This window comes from Melospiza georgiana, chromosome 3 (genome assembly GCF_028018845.1).
Source record: "Melospiza georgiana isolate bMelGeo1 chromosome 3, bMelGeo1.pri, whole genome shotgun sequence".
Lineage (NCBI taxonomy): Eukaryota > Metazoa > Chordata > Aves > Passeriformes > Passerellidae > Melospiza > Melospiza georgiana.
The window spans coordinates 82,742,653-82,767,385 of NC_080432.1; the positions used below are offsets into that span (position 1 = coordinate 82,742,653).

General features: G+C 38.3%; 1 protein-coding gene across 1 annotated transcript in view; it reads left to right on the top strand.

Moving 5' to 3' along the window:
- PDSS2 (decaprenyl diphosphate synthase subunit 2) overlaps window positions 1-24,733 on the top strand; it is a 109,762-nt gene that overhangs the window by 38,140 nt on the left and 46,889 nt on the right. The window contains exon 2 of the mRNA XM_058021136.1: window positions 7,617-7,748. Within this exon, the coding sequence (XP_057877119.1) occupies window positions 7,617-7,748 (132 nt within the window). The remainder of the gene's footprint in view (window positions 1-7,616; window positions 7,749-24,733) is intronic.

Below are 24,733 nucleotides of genomic sequence, written 5' to 3' on the forward strand. Positions count from 1 at the left end.
TTTTCTTCTCACCAAGCAAATCTTTTTCCTCTTTGCCTATATCTAACCAGATAAGTTTTGCAGAAAAATGGGAGTTGTTTAAGTATGGGCTTTTTTGTTGTTGTTGGGCTTTTTTGTTTGGTTTGGGTTTTTTAGTGGATTGGTTTTGTTTGTTTGTTTATTGGGTTTTTTTTTTTTAAGTAACTCCTCCCATTGATCCTAAGGAAAATCCTACCCTAAAGGAAATAAGTGCATCAAAACCCCTGTAAATAGTATGCATCTATGTAGCTGACCTTCATGGGGGAATGATTCAAATAACCTCTGCCTTTTTGGGAAATCAAATAAACCTAGCAGCACTCAATGGTAGACTAATACAAGTGTCTAAATAGGGTTCTACAGACTCCAGGGAAAACTTTGTGGTTTTTTATTTCAAGAATTCGAAGCCTGTATTGATTTCTAGGAGCTACAAGTGCTCAGTTACAATTAACTCCAAGTTACCATGGCCAAGTATCTGTATTTTTTTTGTGCTTGATCCACAGCTTGTAGTTTCATAAACTTAAGAATAAGATTTGGGTTTTGTGGGATCTTGCCCATTTGAATCTCCACGATTTTATTCAACCTTCTGACTTTTATAGTTTCTGGAAGGCTCCATCTTTTTTGATCATTGTTGTATTGCAGAAGGTGTTGCAATTTTCTTCTCAAAAGTAGTATTTGGGATAGTTACTAAAACCTGAAGAAGTGAGTGCATGTAGCAGTTCCAGAGAGAGATCAGTCTCTCTTCCAATCTTGAGGGGTACTGTGGCTTTTCCTTGAGATTCTTGAAAAAGCTATGTGCAAGACTTTATCTTGTGGTAAATTACTTCTGGGAATGATGCAATTGACACCAAATTCCATGTGCCTCCTGCTTTCTACCTGGGACTGTAGTTCTCCACACTCCCAGTCCCTGTGAAGATCACATTTAATAAACAATAGTGTGATGAAACTTTGGATGGAATTTTCTCCATTTTTTAAGCAATATTTATCTTTGTAAGCAATACCCCATGAAAACTGAGCAGTTGGAGTCACTTGAGTTGTAAAGGACTCTAGGAGTTTTCCCCAAGGAGCTTTCTGTTCTAGAAGCTACACTATCGAAACCTTCTTCCAAGATAAAGCAACAAAGACCACCTTTGTTATGTTTCTGTTCAGTTTGTGAAAAATATATGTAATATTTTAGAGACACGCTTTTATTTCTGGATTTTTGGGACTCCTGAACACCTGAATTTTGTACATGCTGTATTTTCAATGATCTTTAGTCACTTTCTCCAACGGAGTAGGTGTCTGAGACTTCATAAATGGAAGAAAAGGTACCCAAATTTATACAGTTTCTTTGCATCCCAAAAAATGCTGCAGCTGTTGTGGAACTGAGCATTTTGAGGCCTGTTTTTTTACTGAAGACCTTGGTTTCAATTAATTCCCAAGTACTCTTTAAGTCTAAGAGTAGTCAAGTGAAAGCACAGATACAACGTTTTCTGTATTAATTTTTCAGTGACTCTGCCTGTAGATGTGTAGCTATGAGCCCGTAAATTTCAGGCAAGTACTTCCTCACAGGACCACAGCCATTCTTGTTTTCACATGACTAAGTTACTGTTTTGGCTTGCTTTTAACTCTGCAATCATCACACCACATAATGGTTGAAGTTAGTAAAGGGTTTCCTTGTGTCATAAGCAAAAGCCACACTTCTAAATTACCTTTTTAAATTTTTTGCCTTTGGATGAAAAGCTAGTGCAGAGACAGGTCCCTGTCTTCTTCATACCAGAGTTTTTTTTGGTGTTTTGTCTGTGAAATCTTGTGTTTCTTTGTGATTGGTTTCACAAAGCTGATGGGGTGAGACCCCTTATTTCTCAGACGCAGGTGGAGCAGGGGAGCTGTTAAAGACTCCCTTGTAACCTGGTCTAAGAGCATATTCCTGCAGTGTGGGACAGGAACATCAATTCCTCCAAGCCTGGCGTGACTCATTGGACAGGTCTGCCCTTGCTGGATAAACTCTTAAATTACCAGGCATTTACAAAATGGTGACGAGCCCCATCCCATTTTTCACAAGCCTGTTTTTCAGGTAAGGAAGTTTCCCAAACCTCAATACTCATTTTCCATATGCAAAGAGATGTTTAGTTGTCCAAACCCAAGAATAAGTTTCTAAAACTCACATTCTCACCTGCAGCCTCTAGTGGGCTTTTTGAGTTGAGATGGCATGTGGGTAGCAGAGCATCCTCCCTTCTATAATTTCCTGTCAGCTGTGTATTTAATCTGAATCCCATTTTTTAATGCTGTTCTCTTCATGTGAAGTAAGTGTGTCTCCTTTCCCCTTCTGAATCATGCTCAAAGCACATGTCATGACAAGGCTGATTCTCCTCTACAGATCTGGCTATGGAAGTTGGAATGGGTCAGGGTTTTTAATGTGCTTATTTCAAGTACTTATTAAATATCCTTCTGCTTATCTCTCTTCTGGAGAGATATGCAGAAGGATATTAAATAAGTACTTGAAAGTTGAGTAGCAGGTGAAAACAAGTTGCTATAGATATCTGTTAGCAATACCAAATGTATAACTTTGAATGCTCTCAGTGTTTAAATATATTCATAGTTGAGTGTGATCATGTGGTCAGATGGTGAATCCTATAATTCAGATATGCACATAAATAATATAGTGGTTTAACATCCATTTAAAAAATGAGTATGTCAGAGAGTTTTCTCTTATTTACTTCTGACAAGCCATTAATATAGCAAATTGGATAAAAGCCCTGAGGCTGGTATTTCTTGCATTTCTAATAAGGAAGCCAAGAATCTTTCCAAGTAGCTCCATGTCTTACCTCTATTGATAGCTATAGAATTGTCTGTTATAATTAATTTCAACAAAATGGGTTATATTATTTTTAAAAGGTACCTGCGCCTGTAACTGTGAGTGCATCCTGATAACCCTTCTATATTGAGGAAAATGGAAGGTGCTTTCCTGAGATGTTACAGGCTGAAAACTCTGTTTATATTGTCACATCTGGGATTGTCAGTTTGAATTGAGGGGTTTCTTTTTCAGAATAGTTTGTAATTCAGCCTAAAACTAGCCTGGGCTTTCAATGACACTATCCTGTGCTTATAAATCTTCTTCATCAGTGTAATTGATTTTGGTTGTGTTATAGACTTTCCCAGCTGCTTTTCATTAGAGCTGTGTGGACAGATCATTTTTTCCCCCTCCTTTTGTTTGACAGCTGAACAGGGAAGGTAGGGGAATGGAATTTCTCTCTGTTTTCCTTCCCGTTGTTAACCACACGGGGCTTGTGTATGGCCTGAAACAAAACGACTGATCTTGTCAATGGGACACCTTCAATAGAATGCATGGAAAGGAAGGGTAAAAATCAGCAGAGGAGGTGAGGAGAACTGTGATCTGTCCACTTCAGCCTTTACCAGCAGTCCTGTGGCCATGGAACACGCCTGGGTGGGAGTGGAGGGGCTCCTGTGGGGTAACTGATGGAAGGGCTGCCAGCCCCACAGCTCCTGCTTGCTTGGGTCATGAGCAGAACTTTTGGGAAATACTAACAACGTTTAGCTTGTGAGAAACAACTGCTCACTAAGAAAATTTAAAAAGGTTTATTAAACCTTAACAAAAAATACAACAAAAGACTACATAAGGAAAAAGCTGCAGCACCGGGACCTGCCCCTCATGCATACCATGTGGCTTGTTCATCTTCAAGATGGATATTCCATCTTTTATACCCCTGGGGGGGGGGGGGGAGGGGTGCATCAGCCAGCCCTGGCCCCTCCCAAAGTATGTCAGTCAGCTCTTCTTTGCCATTTATTGGTGGAGACTGCTTTCTTGTAACTTAATTGGAGATCAGGTGTTGCCATGCACCCCCAAAGCACCAAGCTTTTCCATTCCCAAAGTGCCCCAGGTAAGGGACACATGCACGCCTTCTTTTTACTTATCCTAGACAGCCCAGGGTATCTGATGGTCACAATACAGGGGGGGAAAGGGAACCATGGGTTGAACAGAGGACATCTAAACTACAATGACATCACTGTACATCATTAAAGCTTTTCTTAATATTCACACAATAGCTATCTTTTTATTGCAAGAGTCAGTCATCTCATTATCCATCTATAATAAGCTTAACATTTAAACCCCCCTTTTTGTTTCTCAAAATACCTTATCACATCAGTTTTGTTGGGAAATTTGTTCTGCATTCTTCATAATTAAATTTGAATTAGCACTACTACCCATGAGTATGGTCTCTTCTGCTACACCCACTTGCAGAGTCAGTTGTCTTTACAGTTGCCTGTGCAGGGGGTTTTTTGCTGCCTTTTGGTACCATGAAATTATCCCTGTGTCCAGCTCTTCCTTATGGTAACTGTAGTATATGGTAGAGATAATTCATGCTATTAATGTCTAAAATACTGTAAGATACAAACTATGTCTTTTGACCATCCCAGCCGGGAGCAGTGTATTATTCATCCAGTTCCAGGATGTCGTTAAGATAATATCAGGTTCTTTAACGTAAGAATGAAACCTTCCTGGGTGATGATCACTGACTTCCCTGGGATACCAGGACCGCTCAAGAGTGATTCTCACCTAGGAGATTGCGTCTGCCACGGTGATCACCGGCGCCGCCCTGTTACATGTGAATGCCGACTTCTCCGCAGTTCTCGGACAACATCTAGACTCCTGGATTGGACTTTTGTCCAACTCTGCACATGTGTAGCCGCGGTTCTGCATGTGAAGGGACACAAAAGAACATTTGGTCATCTCTGCCTCAGGCGGAATAAACTGTAGAAGAGCTCGCTCTGCAAAGCAGCATTTGTGAACAGGGGGAGACTGACATTCGGGGGTCAGGTCCGTGTGCTCACCCAGCGTCGATCCCGGGCTCGGCGCTGCCCTCGGCTGTAGTGGTTTTTGCCGATCGAAATTCTGTTTCGCTGACAATTTAATAAATCATTGCTAAATTTTCTTATAAGTTTGGCTCTCGATTTGATAATTTATAACAGTAACTGTTACAGTTTCCATGTTTCCTCTCTATTGTTTAAATTCACAGTTTAATATAATGAAAAAAGTGCTAGGAACGTGGTTTTGTCTCATGCAAATAATTTAAAAATCTTTGTGGTATTTAAATATTTAAACACAAATGACGCTTGCGATAAATAGCAGATTTTTGTTTCAATAAGAGTGTGACAGTTCTACGGAAATAGCCGCACATGTGGAGCGTACACAAAGCGCCGAGTGAAGGTTTGCCGGGTGCACTGTGCGCGGCAGACGGGCGCTGCCGGTGGGCGGTGTGACCCGCAGGCGTTCGCCATTAGCCGGTGGCGCTGGGCGAGTGGGCGGTGTGAGGCCCTGGCGCGGGTGCCGCGGCACACCGCGCATGCGCCGCAGCCGGGCGCCTCTCCCCTCTGCTCTAGCGTGGAAATTTCTGTGGGGAACGCTGTGCTGTATTTAACACTGTGAATCTGCCGGTTTTCAACTGAGTTTCTCTGTCACACGGATAATATCTAGAGTAACTGTCTTTCCCTCCCCCGAATTCTGAATTCCAAAACGGAATCCTAGAGGTGTTTGACTTTCCTACCTTTTTCTGGTATGCAGTGCCCCAAGGATGAAGTGTGTCATTTGCAGATACCCAGCCTGTAAACTTAAGAGGAAGCAAAATTGTGCTAATGATTGAGGGGTTTTTTTGGCTACCCTATACCTGCGCTTGTATTGTTCAGCAGAGGTTTTCCAAAAGACTGTCAGCTTGATGTATCTTTTTCTGTGTGCGCAATTTCACTTGGGTTGCTTTTAGTTCACTTTTTTCCCTGGAGGCACCTGTCTCCTGCCACATACCCATCACGACTAATTGCACCATCTGGAAGACTTTTGTGTTGCTGTTACTTGTGCAGGGTATCTCTGGGGAGCTTAATTCAGAATGTGAATGTGACCCCTGAAGCCATGTCAAGTAGTTGCAGTAGTTTCTGGTGTCTAAAGGATGATCACCGGAGGCTTTATTTGTTTCAAGTCTAATGCGGTTTGCTTTAGTGTGGATATGATACATGTCAGTAACACAACATGTTTTGAAAATGGAGTTAAACTTTGACTACTGGTTGGTAATTCAAAGAAAAGCCTGTCTAAAATTACATCCAAACCATATGTAACGTCGAGGCTGTATGATTAGGTGTAGCAATGATAGACATACTGCTCCTTATTACTTGATTTTTATGTTCTGATCTTCCCCCCACCCACAGCTGCACTTTTCATTAACAGTTTTCCAAGAAGGTAAGGTATTCATTGCTAGTGGTGTTGGAAACCCCCTGAACAGCCCATAACGCTGCTTTTGCTATTGCTACACACTGAGTATTTCAACACAGGTAATTTTCTTCTGTTTCTTACCTTGTTCGAATCAGGTGAAAGTGCTTCACTTCTAGTGACTGTCTAGGCAGTGGCTTATTTAGAGGCCAGTGCTCCATGTTCCTGTGATGAACACTTTATATGTCTAGTTTTGTAACACCCTGTCGCTTGACAAGCTGTAGAGTGCTGGGCATGAAAAAGCAAAGTGTTGTGATTGTTCAGAGTATCACTATAATTTGCTATTTTATTAAAGCATTATTCATTTCTCACTATATCTCTGCCTTTAGTAATACACTCTGATTTTACCACATACATATGTGGAAAAAAACCAATTTTTTTCCAAAAACCACTTTTCTTTAAAAATGATGGAGTTTTAAATAGTGTTGAGGAAATATATTTTAATTCAGTTGCATCATCTGTAGAACTTTTGTGGTTGTGAGTAATGTGGTCAACTGGAGTTCAAGCCAGAGGAGTACTTACATCACCACAAACAATTATGAATTCTGTGTCCAGGATGCATACACACTATGTATTATTCATTATATATTTTTTCTGTCTTTTTCCTGGGTAGCTTAATGTTCATTATGACTGATTTTGGAAATCTATAGAGTTTTAAGTGTATAACTGCCTTGGCTGCATTCTGTCTACTGTATATTGGAGCATGCAAAAAAACCCCACATTATATATTTGTGTGTTTGGTGAGAATAGAAATATGCAGGTTACAGATTCACAGAATGCTGAAGGCAAGCAGCTGTCCCCCTCCTCCTTAAAATCCTTCACTACCTGTAGCCAGTAAACAAAATAAAGGTGCATGCCACAGTGTGTGTTCCCTTGAGCAGAGATCTGAGCTGTGCAATCTTGCATGGGTTTGAGTGGCTGGGAAGTACTGATGGGCTGAGCTAAAAAAAAATTTCTGCTTTGGGAAGTTAGATGGAATCTCCCTTCTACTGCTTTCAGGGTTGCTGTGAGCATGGGGTATCCTGAGCTGCCAGCTTCACTGGGTTACACCTGACTTGTGCATGACATGAAATGCAAGAGACATGCTTCTCCTTGAAAATAATCAAGATTTAATTCAATCCTAAATACTTGTTTTTCTCTGCAGCAGTAGGATTTCATTGTGTCAGGTAAAAGATGACAGAAGATCATGATTCATAATTGCAACTTATTTCCCTGCTAACATGAATATTAAAGACATGATGAATGGATGGCAGCCTGAGGTCTAAGTCTTTTTTTCCACTTTGGTACAACCAGTGAACATGGATTGTGAAAATATGTCTTTTTTTTTTTTCTTCTGTTTTAGGGGTTTTGTCTATGATAGCCGAAACAATTTACAGATGCGAGGTTTGGTCGTACTGCTGATTTCCAAAGCTGCTGGACCCAGCACAGCAGAGCTCTCTTTCCAGCATGACATGGTCAGTGGAATTTATTCCAGGTATGTATGCTAGGGTATATTTGATGGGCAATTTCTTGGTGGTATCAAAGCATGCTAAGTGGCCTGTTCACCTGTCAAGGAAAATCAATACCTATCTAATCACAAATCTTTGTTCCTCAGGTTTATTGTAAGCTTTCCACAGTGAAAACCATTTCCTACTCTTTGTGTAACTCTTATTGTATCTAATTGTAGGTTTTTGGGCACAACCAAATTGAAAACATTTGGGTCAAGATAGTTAGTTGAAAGTTTACATTAACAGGTACTCAGAATAAAAAAACCCCAATGGTAGAAAACATTTTTAAATAGAGTATTTTCATTTTGATTTCCTCCCATGTTATTTGAGTACACATGTTTGCTAGAAATTTCCAAGTGAGATGCCAGCCTTGCGGGACACCAGTTGGTCTCACTGAGCACAGAAGTTTTTGTATAGCCTGTTTGAAGGGTGTTTTCCCATGCAGCAGCAGTGTAGAATAAAGTTTTTACCTCCCACATGTCACAGCAGGTTTACTGAGCCTGCCATTATGGTTCCTTAGGCTCTCACTGAGATATTTCAGCTTCATTGAGTTCCTAAATATTTTGTAAGCTTTTAAACTAAATTTCTTAATCTAGTAACATCAGTAATGAAAATGAGTGGTTGCTCTCCTTTGTATATTTGATCGTGAACGATTCTATTGAAGCAAGTAATGAGATCTGTTGAATAATTGTAAGCTTTGAATTTTTTAAAAACCTTTTAAAAAATTGTATGTTGCTTGGTTGAGGAAACAAGACTGTTGGGTTTTTTGTTAATTGTGTTTCTGACCTCTGTAATACACTAAAGGAAGATGCACCAGCTTAGTGGCAGGTTTCCATCCTGTTTTGTTTCAAAATGCAGAAGTAGTGTCATAGAATTGGAAAGACCAAACAGAAAAAAAATTTAAAATCTGTGTAGTATCTTAAAATAGCAGAGAAGGAAAACATATATGGATTAGTACAGGCATAAATAAGTAAGATAAAGGACGAGGCTGTAAAGCAGACTTGTTATGGAAAGCTGAGGCTGTAAAGCAGACTTGTTATGGAAAGCTGTGTTGTCCTTTTGGCTGTTTAATTCCATTCTTATTTTGTTTCATCTGTAATGTCCCCTTAGGGTTGTAAAATTTTTATATTTATATGCAAATGATGCTGTATGAAAGCATAATTCTAGTTAGTTAATTATGGCACAGGAGGTATTTTTGTTTGTCTTGTAAATGATTAAAAAAGTTTTACCTTAAGTATGCCTCATAAAAGGAGAGAAAAAGCATTATTCTTATGATAACTAAGTTCTTGAGTATGGTGATTCTGACCATGGAGGTAAAGTTTGAGCATTTAAAGCTGCCGTTGGGAAGGTGACTAGTGGAAGTATTCATTAAGGAGCAAATAAGACCTTGAATTAATAATGAGCCATTTGGTGTAAATGGACGTCATTGGAATGATGCCAATTCAACCAGCTGAAAATCTAGCCTAATAATCTAACTTTGAGCAAGTCAATAGCCATTATAATATCTAGTTCAGAGTTACAAAGGTACGCCAAAAACAAAGCAGTTTTGAATACGCCCACACAGGTTCACTTAAGGTTCATTACTGTCTGCAAAAGTGATGACTGTGGAGTTGTTAATTTGAATGGATTTTCAATGACACTTTAAGTCCTGCAACATGGTGTAAATACAAGCAAATATGCCACTGCATTTTTTCATTTTGTGTCATAATGGTCAGTTCTTGCCCTCTATTGAAGTCACTGTGGGTTTTGGCTTTGGAATTCTTTCTTTATTTAAGGTACTTTTCCAACTGTACTTATTTAAATGTGAGTCTAATTTCTGATTTCCATTTCTCCATTGTATATAGCTAAGAGAATAGACAGCTTGTAAAGTTGTGATCTTAAAGGTTTTTTGTGATATTTTTAACATGTATTACAAGGAGTGTTTTACAAACTGCCCTCTCCTGAAGATGAACAAAAGAATGTTGTTTTCCATTAGTGCATTTTTGTCTGCTGTCTTGGTTGCAATGTAATTATATGTGGTTTGTGTATATTTGACATATATATCAAAGGCAAAATATATCCCTCAGTGATATGAAGTGAAGAAATATGCTTAATCCTTTATTGCTTATATGTCTCCAGCTTTGGATAGTATTTTTTGGAAACAGATTCTTACAGATTTTCAGCTCAGCTGTAATCTATACAGCTCTTTTTGTTGCCCTGCCATATAATTACTTCATCTTTATATATAATGTTTTGCTGGAAATATTATTTCTGGCACTGTAATGAGCATCTTCACTGCCTGATACTTACGTGCTGTGAACATTATATTGTGGACTGTTAGCTGGGATATGGCTGACTTGATTTTAGGATACTTAGTAGTGATTAATTAATTGTATTTCTGAAATCTGAGCATGAGCTAAGTTGTTCCAGTACTTGTCAGCAACTGCACCAGCCCAGTCTTTCTTTTCCCAGTGTTTGTGTTGGAACCAGTTCTTGTGCTGTATTTAAATATTCAGTCCTGCAGTAGATAGCCAGGTTACATCAGTCCTCTGTAACTGGTGCTACACTAAATGTATAATCTGTGACCAGGAAAATGTAGCTGTGTAGATGTAGATGTGATAACCATTTACTTTGAAAAAAAAACACAAAAAACCATGGTGGACCTTTTCATCCTGGAATTTGGCACATTCTGTATAACCTCTTCTCTATTTCATATTCTTAAATCACAATAAGGCAATACAAAAATTAAAATTAAAACAGAAAGATACTGAGAGCTGAATTTGGAATAGAAAAAAAAATTGTCCTATTTTCTTGTTCTCTAGATATGTCAATTCAAAGGACAATTGACCTAAATGTATAAAAATAGATAATCTAGCTTCCTAGCTGGCATCTGTTTTTCACTGGTACACAATGGGACAAAACCAATGCCTGCTACCAGAGAACAATCTTTTCCAGAATAATGAGGATGACAATTTAGGTGGTTACAGGAGCAGGACTAGTGTAGTTAAGTGGTGCTGCCTCTGGCCAGCATTGCCTTCAGCTTTAGCACTTCATAATTTGCCAGAGTCGTGATCTGCCTGCATTAATCTGGGGCCGTGGCATTGTGTGCAGGGTATCATAGTAACTGCTGGTTGCCTTATGAGCCATGCTGAAGATAAGGGAGGAAGTGTTATAAAAGCCTGCCTGGCATGCTTTATGCTGTACAGCCACCTCCCTATCGTGTTGGCAGCAGCCTGACTTTATTCCTATTGGCGAGGAAAAGAACCTGGCTTTGCTTCCAGCTCAGCACCAGTGATCCCAAAAGAGGATGAAGAGAAGTAGCAGCATGATAAACAGCTCAATTTCAGCTGCTGGACAGATTTCCTAAATTAAAACTTTCTGCTGGTCTCTTAGCATTAAAGAAAATATTTCCTTGGCTACAGAAGCATTGCAAATATAAGGATCAATTGTAGTGCTCAGTACAAAGTATGCAAACAGTATCATGTAAGAGTTGATGTCATTGCCTGTGCTCAAGCAAAGCATGCATCCCTCCCTTGAAAGTCCTTACTCCTGTGCTAAAGAGAAGGCAGAACTCACATTGGGTTCAGGCAGAATTGAATTAACAGTAATTTATCATACTAATGATATCAGAGAGTGCCTCCGATGTGACACAGGAGGCTAGAGCTTCATAAGGGCTTTGAGATCCATTTCCTAACTAGTGATTATACTTGAGTCTGACACTGCATTGCCTTCTCTCAGAGCAAAGCTCACTTGGATAGTGAAGTATGCAGCTTGCTGTTACTTTACTTTGCTGCTGGTAGTGAGGTTTGTAATTGAAACTCCAGGATCATGTGGTTTCTGAACACTGACAACTTTATGCTTCATGGTGGAGCTACATTCTCACAGTTGAAGATACCAAGACTGGCTTGGGTCCTCTCTCAAAGTACCCAAAGGGGTATCTTTTTCTGTTCATGTCTGGCACTGCCAGACATTACTGCCTGGGGACTGAGGGATCTCCTTGCCTTTATATTGAGTAATGAATGCCTGACACAGCCTCTGTATTGCAGCTTAGAATGCAAGTGACACCAAAGAGCAAACTTGGGCCGTCTCTTCAGCCCTCAGTATCCTTGGCTCTAGCACAGCAAGTTATTTTCTTCTCTCTGTTTTGCCTTTTTTCTTTTTTTTTTTTTTTTCCCTATTAGTGCCAATTTTAAAAATACCCTCTAGTATTGACATCCATTGAGTCAGCTCTGCAGATTTCCTTGGATGCTTATCAGAGGTTTAAAGCAATCCTTTTTTCAGTCAAGTCTGCCTGGGCATCCACACTGGTGGATCCTATGGCCATTGACAAGCAAAGACCTTCTAATCAATATTCCATATTGAAATTGAAATTGAATTTCAGTTCTGTACTATCAATACTGGACTCTGTCCTTGCACCTTCTTCCTCAGGATGATACAGGTGACCTTTCATCACTTGGCAAGCTGAACATGCTTTACTACAAGAAGGTACTCACTGGATAAACTTGTCTCAGAATCAGAATCCTTCCTGCTACTTGGAAGAGTGGTGGCAATACCGTAGTGACAGGAATCATGAACCTAGATACCTTTTCCATAGTGTTTTAGTAATTATTTTGGAACAGCATTGATGCTGATTCCAATGAAAGCCCATTTTAAGAGTAAGCTGGCAGCAGATGTGAAATCCTTGTTATGGTGATGAGTCTTTTTTCTTGCCATGTTCCAATACTAAGTTGTTGTGACACACACACACAGAGGGGTCACAGAGTCATTTCACATGCTCTTTGTCATTGTGGCCATATCACAGTAATCTTCTTCTAACCTGCTCCAAGGAACATGTAAAACTTGAATCCAGATCTTAACCAGAGGATTCATTCACCCTTAGGTTTCTTTTTCTCTGAATGTTTCTTTGATTACAAAGAAGTCAGAGGGGGTAGGTGTCTTTCTAAGGACTGTAAGGACAGAGGACATAGTGATCTGTCACTCTGCAGTTCTATCTAGGTTTCTCCCAGCTTCTTACTAGATAGGAAAACAAAGCTTTTCCCTTAACTTTATTTCCTTTCCTGTATTCCAAAGAGCTTTATGCCATTTTCAAAGAACGTTTGACCTTCCATTAACCTCCTTTAGGGTTAACCAGATGATGCCGACAGTACATCTAGGTTTACAATATAATTCAAGTTGGAAGGGATATCAGGAGGTCTTAGACCCACCTCCTTCCAAAAAGCAGAGTCAGCAATGAGGTCAGACTCATCTAGCTTTCTTCATGAAGGTCAGGTCTTTCAAGAAGAGAGTCTTCTTCACAAGGTGGTAATCAAGATGTGTTTTAAACAGATGAGTGAGCATTCTACCTCCAGCTTGTAGCCTCAGCTCTGTGTCTAATAGTGTCACTGGTGTGCATTCATGACTGTGGAGCTCACAAGAGGCGACACTGAGGTTGGCATCATTTAGCCTGTTAGGTGTCTTTATGGTCATTTGTCAGCTGGAGTATCCAAAGAACTTTGCATCCCAAGATTTTCAGAATTAGAAATGGTGACTGTGAGAAATTGCCTACTTTAGGAACACAAGCATAAAGGTTTTGTCTGACTTAGGGATATGCCACTGTGTATTAGGGACAAATTGCTGTATATTAATGGGGACACTGGGAATCTCTTCTATTTCTCACAGGTGACAGCTCACCATCTGCAGCTCTATCCGTTCTCCAAAACCCATGCCATGGCAGCCGTAACAGCGGTGGTGCTGTGCTTGTTAGAGCAGTCTTTGATTGCTGTATGCATGAGGAGCACTCAGGCTGCCTCCAGGGAATCCAAGCTTATGTGAATGATGGTCCTTCAAAGATAAATATGGACTAGTGTAGTCAAAAGCTCAGATGCTGATCATAGTATGCTTTTGAGACTTGCAGTCTGCAAAAATATGCACAGATGAACATTGGTTGGTTGACTTATGCCTTTGACCTGGACTGCTGTAGGACTGGGATTTTATGGGTGAGAAGAATCTGAAATGGCAATACTTGGCTTTATGTATTTAGCATAACAGCATATGAGGTGTGAGGACACCTTCTCTGGAAATTGGGAAGATGTAAAAGGTGTTCCACATTGAGTGAAAGCCAGAATAAATACTGCATGAGGATATGCACCTTTGGCTCTGCAGTCCCTGAGTGCTGCAGTTATTGGCAAGTAGCTTCTGTCCTGTTCTTGTGAATGCAGCCAAGCAGCTGAGAGATGCTAATGCTCGGGTGACTCGCATCTCCAGTCAGAGTAGATGGCTCCAGTACCCAAGGGCTGCCTTCTGCTTTAGGAACAGGTCAGTGCTCTCTGGAAAAGCAGATCTTTCACTGTGTAAGTTGTATCTTCACTTGCTCAGCTCACCTGTGATTTTTTGTCAGCAGCTTCTTCCTGCTGTAGACAAGTTTAAAGATGTTTGTAATTTTAAATAGTTGTTTAAATGCTTTCCAGCTCTACATTAATCTAGATGTATTTATCTATGGAAAGAAATTAGATAGTCCCCATTTAAAAGAAAGAAAGGAAAAAGCAAATACATTACAAAGCCTCCTGGCTAGTTAGCCATGGGAAACATGAGTGAATTTTGGTGAAGGAGGGGAGGTTTATTGTATTCTTAGAGTGTAAATGACACTTAAAGGTTGCTTTGACCTGTTTGCTATTATATTTTACAAAAGCCTTCTTTTTACCTTGCATGGTGTAGGTATATCTGTGTACAAAATCTTTGAGAGTTACTGTAAAAGGTAAAACACAAGTGAAATAAAACCAAAGAAAGACCATACAAGTTATGATTTCAGTGCCTACAAGAAAACAATGAGCACAAGTGTGTGACTCTTCACCTCATTTCAGATCTTACCCTTCTTTCAGTTTCTGTACTCTGAACTGCATAGGGTGTTAACTTCAGAGATTGGATTTGACTGTTTCTTACCTTCATATTTTCAAGTAAAAAAATGATTCCTAACTGTACAATGGATTTTTATCATGTGAAGAGTACTTTGATATTTGTAAGAAGTTGGTTTTTTTTTCCATTACTACTTTTCTGGGTTTACTAGTAATGGAAACTAAATTAAATTTACCTTGCCCTGGTTCAATGCAGAGGGAGTGGCTGTGAACCAAAGTTTGGGAGACCTCATGCTCCATTGCACCTATCCCCATCAATGACTGCTAAATCATGGTAGAACATGTTTAAACAAAATTAAAAGTATTAAATTAGAAAAATGTAGTAAGACCAATAGTGTATGTAGAAACTCAAAACTCAAAGAAAGCAGAGGTGTTATCTTTTGTGTGATGTAAGTATTCAGCCTGAGAGTTTTAGTACAGTGTAGCTGTTGCACTTTAAATTCACACTGGCTTATTGCACACAAGCCCTGGGTCTCAGCTGCAGATATTGCTGAGATTAATCTTATTAATGGAACTGCTAATTGGTGTTTGACTTCTAATTATGGTAACAATAGGCCATAACAATCAATCCTCACCTTTACTGGGGCACATTAGGACTCTTTATCATAAAAATGATTTCCTTTGGGACTTAACTGTTCTTATTTCTATCTTCTGGAAGGCTGGCTTTCAGCAAAGGTACAGTATCCCAACTAAAAAGTACTTTGGAAGCTTAGCTAATTAACTGGTAGAAAAAATGCATGGTCCTAAAATATTCAATATCTAAGTACATTAAGAAGTACAATGCTCTTGACAAAATTGTTTGAAAGATAATGGGAAAAGTATGTCAAAATATGAGCAGTGATGTCTTTTATAATCTTAAAGAAATATGTAATTTTGTCTCCCAGTCCTTGGTAGCTTTTCCATAGCTTTTAGTGAGAGGAAATCTAAGCAGTTATTCTAAATTATTCTATTTAGCTTTTTCTCTCCAGGATAAATCCTGTGAGATTCATCATCTCATTTACAAGATGAGTCTCAGGAGATGAAAAGCACATACAACTTGATTACATATTCCTATTGATCATCTTCCATCCTCAACAATAAAAACCAACTCCAAATACAAATCTAACAATATTAGTAATTCATTACAACCAGTACTTTTCTTCATTAACTTTTATTGTTTTCAGCATACTTAGCATGTGCAAATACAGCAATTATATGTTGAACAAGAAAAGGTCTTCTCCTTACATTGTAGGATAAATAAAAAGGCTCTGCATTAGAGCTGATCAGTCTGTTCAGAGATATAGCTCAAATCTTGTTCAAAATAAGTCTTTATAGCACTAGATAGCTGAGCAAGATAAACTCAGTATGTACATCACTAAGTGTGTTTGGTTTCCATTTTAAATGTAAGTAATTTTCAGTAATCTTCAGAGAAAGCATGGTAGGGATGGTTTACCTTGGAAAAATTGTAATGGTGCCCCTGTCTGTCTGTCTGTCTGTCCAGCCCTCCCTTTTCTTGGAACTTCTTCCTCCCACTGCTTGTGAAGTGAGAACTGGACTGCCACAATGTGCAGCATAGCAAGCAAAACCAGAGCAGCACTGGTGGGATTCTGCAGTGGGCCAGGAGCAAAGCCCTGCTTTCACCCCAATGGGAGCTTTGCAAAGAAAGGCCACATGTGGGTAACAAGGCCTGGCACAGCCTTCCTGGGACATGGCATGGCCACACACCAGAGCACTTCACCAGAACTGTGTTTGCTGTGAAACCTTCCCCTTGAAACAATTCTCTACTTCAGAACTTGCCCATTTCCTTTACAGAAAATATAATAGTATTAGTGAAGAGAAATCTCCAACCATCACCTAAGTGCAATCCAGTGCTGTGATGGAAGCACACAGCAGCTTCAGGGACTGCTTATCCATCAGAACTATGATATCAGTGTGACCAATTGCTTCATTCAAATTCTTAAATAACTGTATCTATATAATTTATTTGTCCTACAATCCCAGAATATTTTCCTTGTTTTTCTACCTGCTGAAATACCACCAATCATTTTTCTGTCCTGTTAACATCTCCCTTGACAAATTTTACAATGCAGTTATCCAGTTTCAATACAAATCTCTCCAATTCTTGGGAAATTGTAGCAATATGAAGTTAAGTATTACAAGACATACTGCATCAATTAATTTATTTTCTTAGTATGATTTGGTCAGAACTCTGATATAAGGTAACTGAAGATATTACAACATCTGCTGAGGTGGAATTGAGAACTCCACGGATATATGTTTATGAAAATATGAGACTGTATAAAGATTATGCAATGTTCTTTCTCTTCCACTTGAAATAACGGCATGTTCTGGACCCTAATCACATTAAGTGAATGAATATTTCTTGTGGCTTCATTGGTATCTGGCCTTTAACCTTTAGTAGATTTTCATGTGCAATTTGACCACTCTGAGATCCTTCTAGAGCAAACAATAATAAAAAAGAAAGGCAGAATAATATGCTGGTGGTGCAGACAGGGTGCTGTACATCAAAACTTGGTTATTTTTTATATATTTCAGTATAAAGGTGTATGAGTACATAGATAAGAGTGATCGATGACTTGAGAAGTGGAATAAGGAGCTGGAGAACAAGGGATAAAGATTTCAAGAATATGAATTCAATATGGTATTCTCAGTGTGTTTCATTTGAGAAGGTGCTTATGCAGTCAAAAGGGAAATCAGAAAGACAATGGGTTTTTTTAATAGGGTTTGCAGCAATTCAAAACTTATCATCAGCAGTGCCAGCATGATTGGTACATATGAAATTTCGTGAGCTTGATTGCCCCGTTCCTGAAGTCCATTTAAGTATTTGAAGTTACAATTTTTAATTTTTCTAAAGACTTGGCCAAATTTAGGTACATTTTTGTGGAAAGAGAAGATGCAGCCAAATAAATTATGCATCTATTATTGCCAGAAAGGGAAGAAACATAAGCAAATTCTGTTTTATACTAAATAGCATTTCTGACTCCTTTCTTGTACTTGCTATCTTTCACCTAGACACTGCTGCATGGAAAGCTTGCTTCAGTGTCTTATAGCTGAAATTTCATTCTGGCTTTAGGTACAACCAAACCAGTACCAAAAGTCCAGCTACATTCATATCTGTTCCAGTAGGCAAATTAAATTTTAGTAGAGTTCCAGTATTAGCTGCAGTCAGGAAAGGATCCTGTTTTGTGCACTCTGGTAGGAATTCTGCAGAAATAAAGTTTGCTCTTGACGGTGGCTTGTTAGCATAGAGCTGTGTCTCCATCATCACTTGCTTGGGGTTAATGTTGCTTGAATTGGTTGATGTCATTTTATCCCTTCTTAAAGTGTGTAGATTGAATCATTCTGGGATGAAAGAACCAAAAACTGAAAGTGTGAAATTTTCAGATACCTTATATTTTAATAGATAAGGTAAAAATAGATGGAAATTGCACCAATGGTATAAAATAAGTCATTTTTTTAATCAAAGGACACATTTTTATCAATATCACACCGTATGCCATTTGCATAAAGTATATATGAATAATAATGACAAAACTTTGCAGACCTCAACAGCACCAAATGCTTGTTTCTATGCTGATATGGTCCCAGAAGCAGCAGTCATTGCCTTGCTCCAAAAGGTTTATTATCCTTTCCCTGCTGGCAATTCTGTCAACACACCTGGTGTAAGGAGCAAGGTCTCTGAGAAGTCTGCTGTCTCCCTTTAGCTATTAGTCTCTTTCCCTGTACATGGCAGGCAATACCCATCTGCTGCATACTTCTGCTTTGTGAAAAGCAAAAGTATTCCCATAAAAAAAATTTGAATGTATGGTATTGATGTCCCTATCCAATTCTGAACATTGAAGGTTCAGGAGGGGAGAGGAGAGCACTTGTGATAACCATACTTTTAATTGCTGATTAACAGAAATGTAGTTACAACTCTGCAGAATACAGCAGGTTTATTTCATAGTAGGAGCTATCTGCCGTTGTGCAACCAGTATGTTTGGATTTTTTTATCCCCTCTGTATCTTGGATATTTATGGGTATCTCAGAATTCACAGTAATTGTTATATAAGCATGATAAAAAATATATATATAGTTATAAAATAAACCCCAACCCTATCTGGCATGCTGTATTCTAGTGATTCACATTTTATTTTTAATGCCTTTTTCTTGTGCAGTTAGACATATGAGCAATCTATTCTTTTAACAGGACTGCTCATTTATCAAGTGTTCATTCTTCATGGCATAAAAAAGGTTACCTTCTTTTTCCTCTCACATAAAAAGGTTCCATGTATTTCAGGTGTCATTAGTACTAGAGATTTAATGTCAAGGTTAGTGCACCTTATCTTTCAGCTACATTGAATACAATTACAGACAAACTCTTCAGAGAGAATTCAGAGAAAAACTGGAAGTAATAAGTCAAGCTGGCAGTCTCAGGATAGCTGACAGTGCACAGGAATGGGAGTTTCTTTTAACAATGGTTCCAACTGTCTCCCATAGTCATTGCAAATAAAATTATAGACATGCTTCAGTCTTGCAGGGCTGAGAAACAACTAATAAAATATAGGAAAAATATGTTCACAAAATTAATTGTTAGTAGCTTATTTCTTGCACTTACCTGTAAGACCTTTTATTTCCCTTCATATCTTTTTAGCTGGTTTTAGTGCAGGTATTTAAATATTTGACCATGATGTGAAATTTCTTATGGAATAGATGCATGAGATGTAGTTGGAGGATACATGTTATTGAGTGGCTGTAGAGCAAATATGGGTAATCCTGGATGGATGGGCACCCTGGGTGTTGCCTGCAAGCAGTCTGGCTGATACATGCTGCCATCATATGTCATTTCGATAGCAAAATATGTGATTTTCTCCATCATCATGTTCTTTTTGATTTCTGCTGTGCTGATAGCAAGGTCATCCAGTCTACAAATGAATCCTTTGTTCATACCTCATCTTTTGAGGGTTTTGGTCAATGTATGTTATTTAGTTCTGAGTCTTACTGTCTGTTTTTGCATCATGTATCCTACCATCACATTTTCCTAAAGCCATGCTACAGCAGCTGTTGCCAAAGCTTTTGATCACCTCCTATCTTGCCTTTTTTGACTCTTGTTTCCAATACCTAAAACTTGTTCACTTCAGTAAGCCAAAAGGAAGGCCTGCATGCTAACTCCATTGTAAACTCTTTTCTTGGCTTGCCCTTCTTTCACCCCATCAGTTTTAAATGTCATATTTTTGTCTTTGACTATTAGAAATGTAATATGTTTTTGTAATGAAACAGCGGTTGTTTTGTTGTTTCTAATCCAGTTGCAGTTGTGCAGAGGTGGGCTTTCTTGTGAGCATTGTTTTTGGAATTGGCTGCTGGTGTTCATTTTTGAATTAACATTGCAGAATTTAAACTTAGTCTGAATTGTCTAGACAGTTAGCATGGAAATAACTCCATAAAACTTCTGTTTGATGTTTTCTATGTTCTGTTTAGACCTTTAAATTAGCCTGATGCCCTTCAGGTTGTATAATGAATCAGAAATTGCATTTGTTTCATGTTGCACAGGTTTCATATTTGCTTCATATTTGCTTGGTGTCTGCTTGCAGAAGTGCCACCTTGTTAGGGTAAGTGGTTTTGTCAGTAATAAAATGACTTGTACAAAGGACAGGTGGTAGGATGACCTTTTTGCAAAATATTGTTGTTAACTGAATGCAGTAAACATTTTTTTTACCAGAGTACCTGTTCAGTTGTCATAAGGCTGGCATTGCCTGGAATTAATGGCATTCTTTTAAATTTTGTAAACATTTTTTCTAAGACTCTATTAAATAAAATTTGCTTTTTGTCTTTCAAACAATTTCAAAACACAGGTAAAATTTGTTGGTCAGTTTAACTAGGAAATTATGTAAGTGGATTGTCAGACTGGAGATGTGCTGTTAACATTGGTTTATGTTCTTTAGCCACTGGCTGAGCATTCACTGAGGATGCAAGAAGCCCAGGTTTGGCTCTCTTGAGAATTTGAAAGGATGCAAACGCACTTCTCTGTCTGAAATTTCAGAACATTTCTCCAACCAGAAGGATATAGGACATCCAGGTCAGGAATGCCTGAGTTTGTAATGTTGTTTCCCTCCTGGTAGCTAACTTAGTGGAGCGGGATCTGGAGTCCAGGTGTCCCACCTTTCTCTCCCACAGTCTCCTGCATACTTTTTTCACTCTTTTGCCATCTGGCTGAATGAGTAATTCAAGGTTTTGTGTAACAGCAGAGTAACTCAGCAGGAGTGGCCAAGGAAGGAGGTGTGAGGATGCCCTGGCTTAGGGAGCTGGGGGTGGCTGCCTGATGGGAGACCCAGATTTCCGAGTGATGCACTGAATGCTTCACACGAGGGGCTTGGACTGGAAACACAGTTCTCTGCACTCGAGTTGTCAGGTGCCATGTCCACTACTTAAGTTCTTCCTCTCTTTCACAGTTTTATGACTTCCAAATGCTGGCTGTCACTTGGAGTTTGGGGGACATTGGCATGTTTTTAAGTGATAAACGTACCTGTGCTTTTGCCTCGTATCTTTTCACCCCCATACCATCTATAAACACAAAAAGGCAGGAAAATAAATGTCTCCAATAGTAATTTTCTAACTGGAAGTCAACATATGCAGCTGACTAGAAAGGTGCTTTAAATCATCTTATAGGTGTTTTCTCAGAGATGACACTCTAGTTATTTGAGACAACTGTTTTTTCCACCTGCTGTGAAAGATGAGTTGCCTTTTGGACACTTAAATATTTCCGTGCTGTTAAAGCAGCAGATTGAAAAGCAGATGAGAAAGTTCAAAGCCAAGGCTGAAAGTTCAGTTTCAACTTTGTTATCTGACTTTTGTCACCTTGTGTCACAACCTAACTGCAGTTTTCACTTAAAATCATTAATTAAGAAATACGAAGTTTACCCATTTACTGTTATCTTTCTTCACAGCAAATGAAAGTGAATTTCATTTCTTTTTGTATCCCAATTATTATGTGTTAGATAATAATTGAGAGAATAATAGATTCCAGGGACCTTTGATCTACCATCACTGTAAAATAAAAATAAAACTTAATTTTTTTTTTCTCCCACTGATCGTAATGATTTTAACCTTGTGTACTAATTTGAATGGACTTGTGGGGGCAGAGTCTTAAATGAGACAAAAATGAAGGAAAAATTGCTAATGCTGCCACTGTATATCTAATGAGCACTGTGTAATAAACCATAACCTCTTCAACATTTCTGTGGAAAATGGTGTGATTATTTTGGATGGCTGGCCCTCTGTGTACGGCTCATTACCATCTGGCATAATGTGTATTGATATAGCCTGTAATTGTCAACTCTTATTTGACATGCTGCCTTTAATAAATGTGACTTGCATGGCTAGAACCTCCTAATGGTTATATGGAAAACTGTAATTAAATAAAATATGTATACTTATGTAAAATACACACCCTTATATCCATAAAATAATTTTGTAGAAGGTCTCTGTTTTTCTTTATCTCCTGTTCTTAGTGGGAATATTTGTATGTATTTCCAGGTTAGTACTGCATTACCAGTGTGGATACCTGAATATGTGAAAACAGACATGAATCTTGAATGTAGGTTGTTTCCTCTTGCAGAACTTGCTTCAAATACATTTTGAAATATTTACTTTCTGTGCACTGTAAGACAGAATTACTATACCTGCCGTAATAGAACAGGTTCCCTGCCTGATGGTGGCTTTGTGTGCTCCTGCACTGGGAATGGGAAATAACTCTAATGGGCCAAACACCAAACACCAGTTTTGGTGTTTCTCCTGAAGAAGGTGGCTGAAATAAATGCATTTGTAAATCTCAGTGCTGAAAGTATTTATACCTCCTTAAAGGAAAATGGGGTTCTGGCCAATGGTGAGTTTTCAGATAGAGGGACCAACATATGCTGCTAATCTAGTCATATTCTGTTTATTATCTGAAAAGTTTCCTTTCCTTGCCTTCACTGTTCATTCATATATTAATAACTGAGAGATATCATTCTGGTAGTCATATTGGCTGCCTTACAAAACATAGAATTTCCCCAGCTGTAATAAATTTTAATATTTGTGCAATGGGTGTTCATCTGGTGTTACCTTCAATGGCACTGTTGATGGAGAATCCACTGTTGCACTTTATAAGAGATTTTGGAAAGTGCCTTCCCTTTATTCTCTTTGGATTTCCTTAGGCTCAGGCTAGTGGATCTTATGGATCTTATTTTATGTTTGCTTTATAACCAGCAAATTCTGTTGACTTTGTTTTCTGTAGTATAGATGCTTAAACTTCCTTAAAATACCTGTGACCAAATCTATTGATTTAATATCAGCCTTGTCCATGCATAAAATTGCTTTTGTTCCTCACTTCATCTGTTTTCTTTGCTTTGATTGTTAGGACAAAAATGTTGGGAAGTCATACTTTCTCAAATTCTTCTTTCAATTGATGATTTTTACTGGTATCAGAAACTCAGGGTTAACAGAGACACTACTTTTGCTAATCTTCCTTTAAATCATCTGTGAGTCCTACTGGTTTATTTGACCACAGCCACATTCTGTATCTTAGCTGATTATCTCAAATGACCTGTTCCTTCCACCCCTTTCCAAACTTTGGGTGCTTTCTTCTTGAAAGAGTCTCTAGTCCTGCATATCTGTGGTCTGCATTCAGATCTTTTAATTTATTTTTTTTTGCATTGTATATTTTAACTTGAGTAAAGCATATTGAAACAGTTCAGTTGAATCCATATTGAGGTTTATTCACTCTCTTTGCTGTTTATTAGCTGTGTTTATTAGCTGTGTTTATTAGCTGTGTTATTCCTTTTATGCTGTCTTGTCTCCTGAGTGTGAGTTCTCTGGACCTGCTAACTCTAAAATCTTACCCACTGCTGCTGTTCATGACCAATGTTCACTTCTGGGCTAAGAGATATAAACACCTGCTTGTATAAAAATATTGCTTAAAATATAACAGGCTTTCTACAATGCCTTGCCTTTATGCAGTTTTGTTTCTGCCTAACCTTACATAATGGACCAATACAGTTCTTAAAGTTCTTTGTTTTGAGGTGTTTTTAGTATATACATTTTTAAATTGCTGTTGTTCAGCTCCCTCTCAATCTCTGCATTTTCTCATCCAGTCCTTTATCAATTTTCTTCCTTGCATGCCTTGTCTGGTTTGTGTTTGTTCCTATCAGTTTTTCAGTTTGTCAAAGCTAGGTGAGGGAGGAATTGTAGCTGTTTCAGCTTTGTCTAAACCACAATTTTTTTGCTTTTTGTTTTAGTTTTTAATCAGCTTAGTCTTTTTAATTGGGGATTTGTGGCTCTTTGGTCACACAGAAATATTCATAAGGAGTTTCCAAAAATATTCACATTTTTCTTTTTAATTTGTCTAACTGATTCAGCCTGTTTTATCATTGAAAATATTGCTCATGTATGATATATGCCTGTGAATGTTATCTGTCATATTTATAAAGAATGTTTGTATACTGATTTAGATTACATTGTTTTCATATAACACATGTCTTGAACTCACATTCACTTGTACCTAAATTTTTCTGATATGCGGTCTTTGTAGCAAATTGAATCTTTACTATAGAGAATTCAGGTTAAATGCAACATTTCTTGAGCTAGCAAAATTCCTTTTAGAAATTCAACCTAGTGTCAGTACACTGTCAATATACCTACGTATTGCCAATATGCATTATTGCATGAGCATACTGAGCACTGAATATCTGCACCATTATCTACAAAATGAGAGAAGTAGGTCTTTGGAGAAGTAAACATCTTAGCTCGTGCTATTGCTTGATGAAGTACTTAATATAGCCTGCATAGTTGTTCATATAGTCTAAAGCAGATACCAACTGGAATTTCAACCTGCCTTTTATTAGAAGTTTAAATCTTGATAATCGCTTTATAAGAACACAATATTGCATTTGACAGCTTTACTTCATTTTGGAAATGTGACTCTTCCCATAGGGATAATCACTGATTTTAAAATGTGATTATGATATGTGATTTTATAAGTTTGACAATATGCTTATAAATTAGTAGCTCTAAATTTTATTATTGATTTTTGGCATCAATGTTCAATTAATCCAAGAAGTCTTTTTCCAGATAACTTACTAATTTTTTCT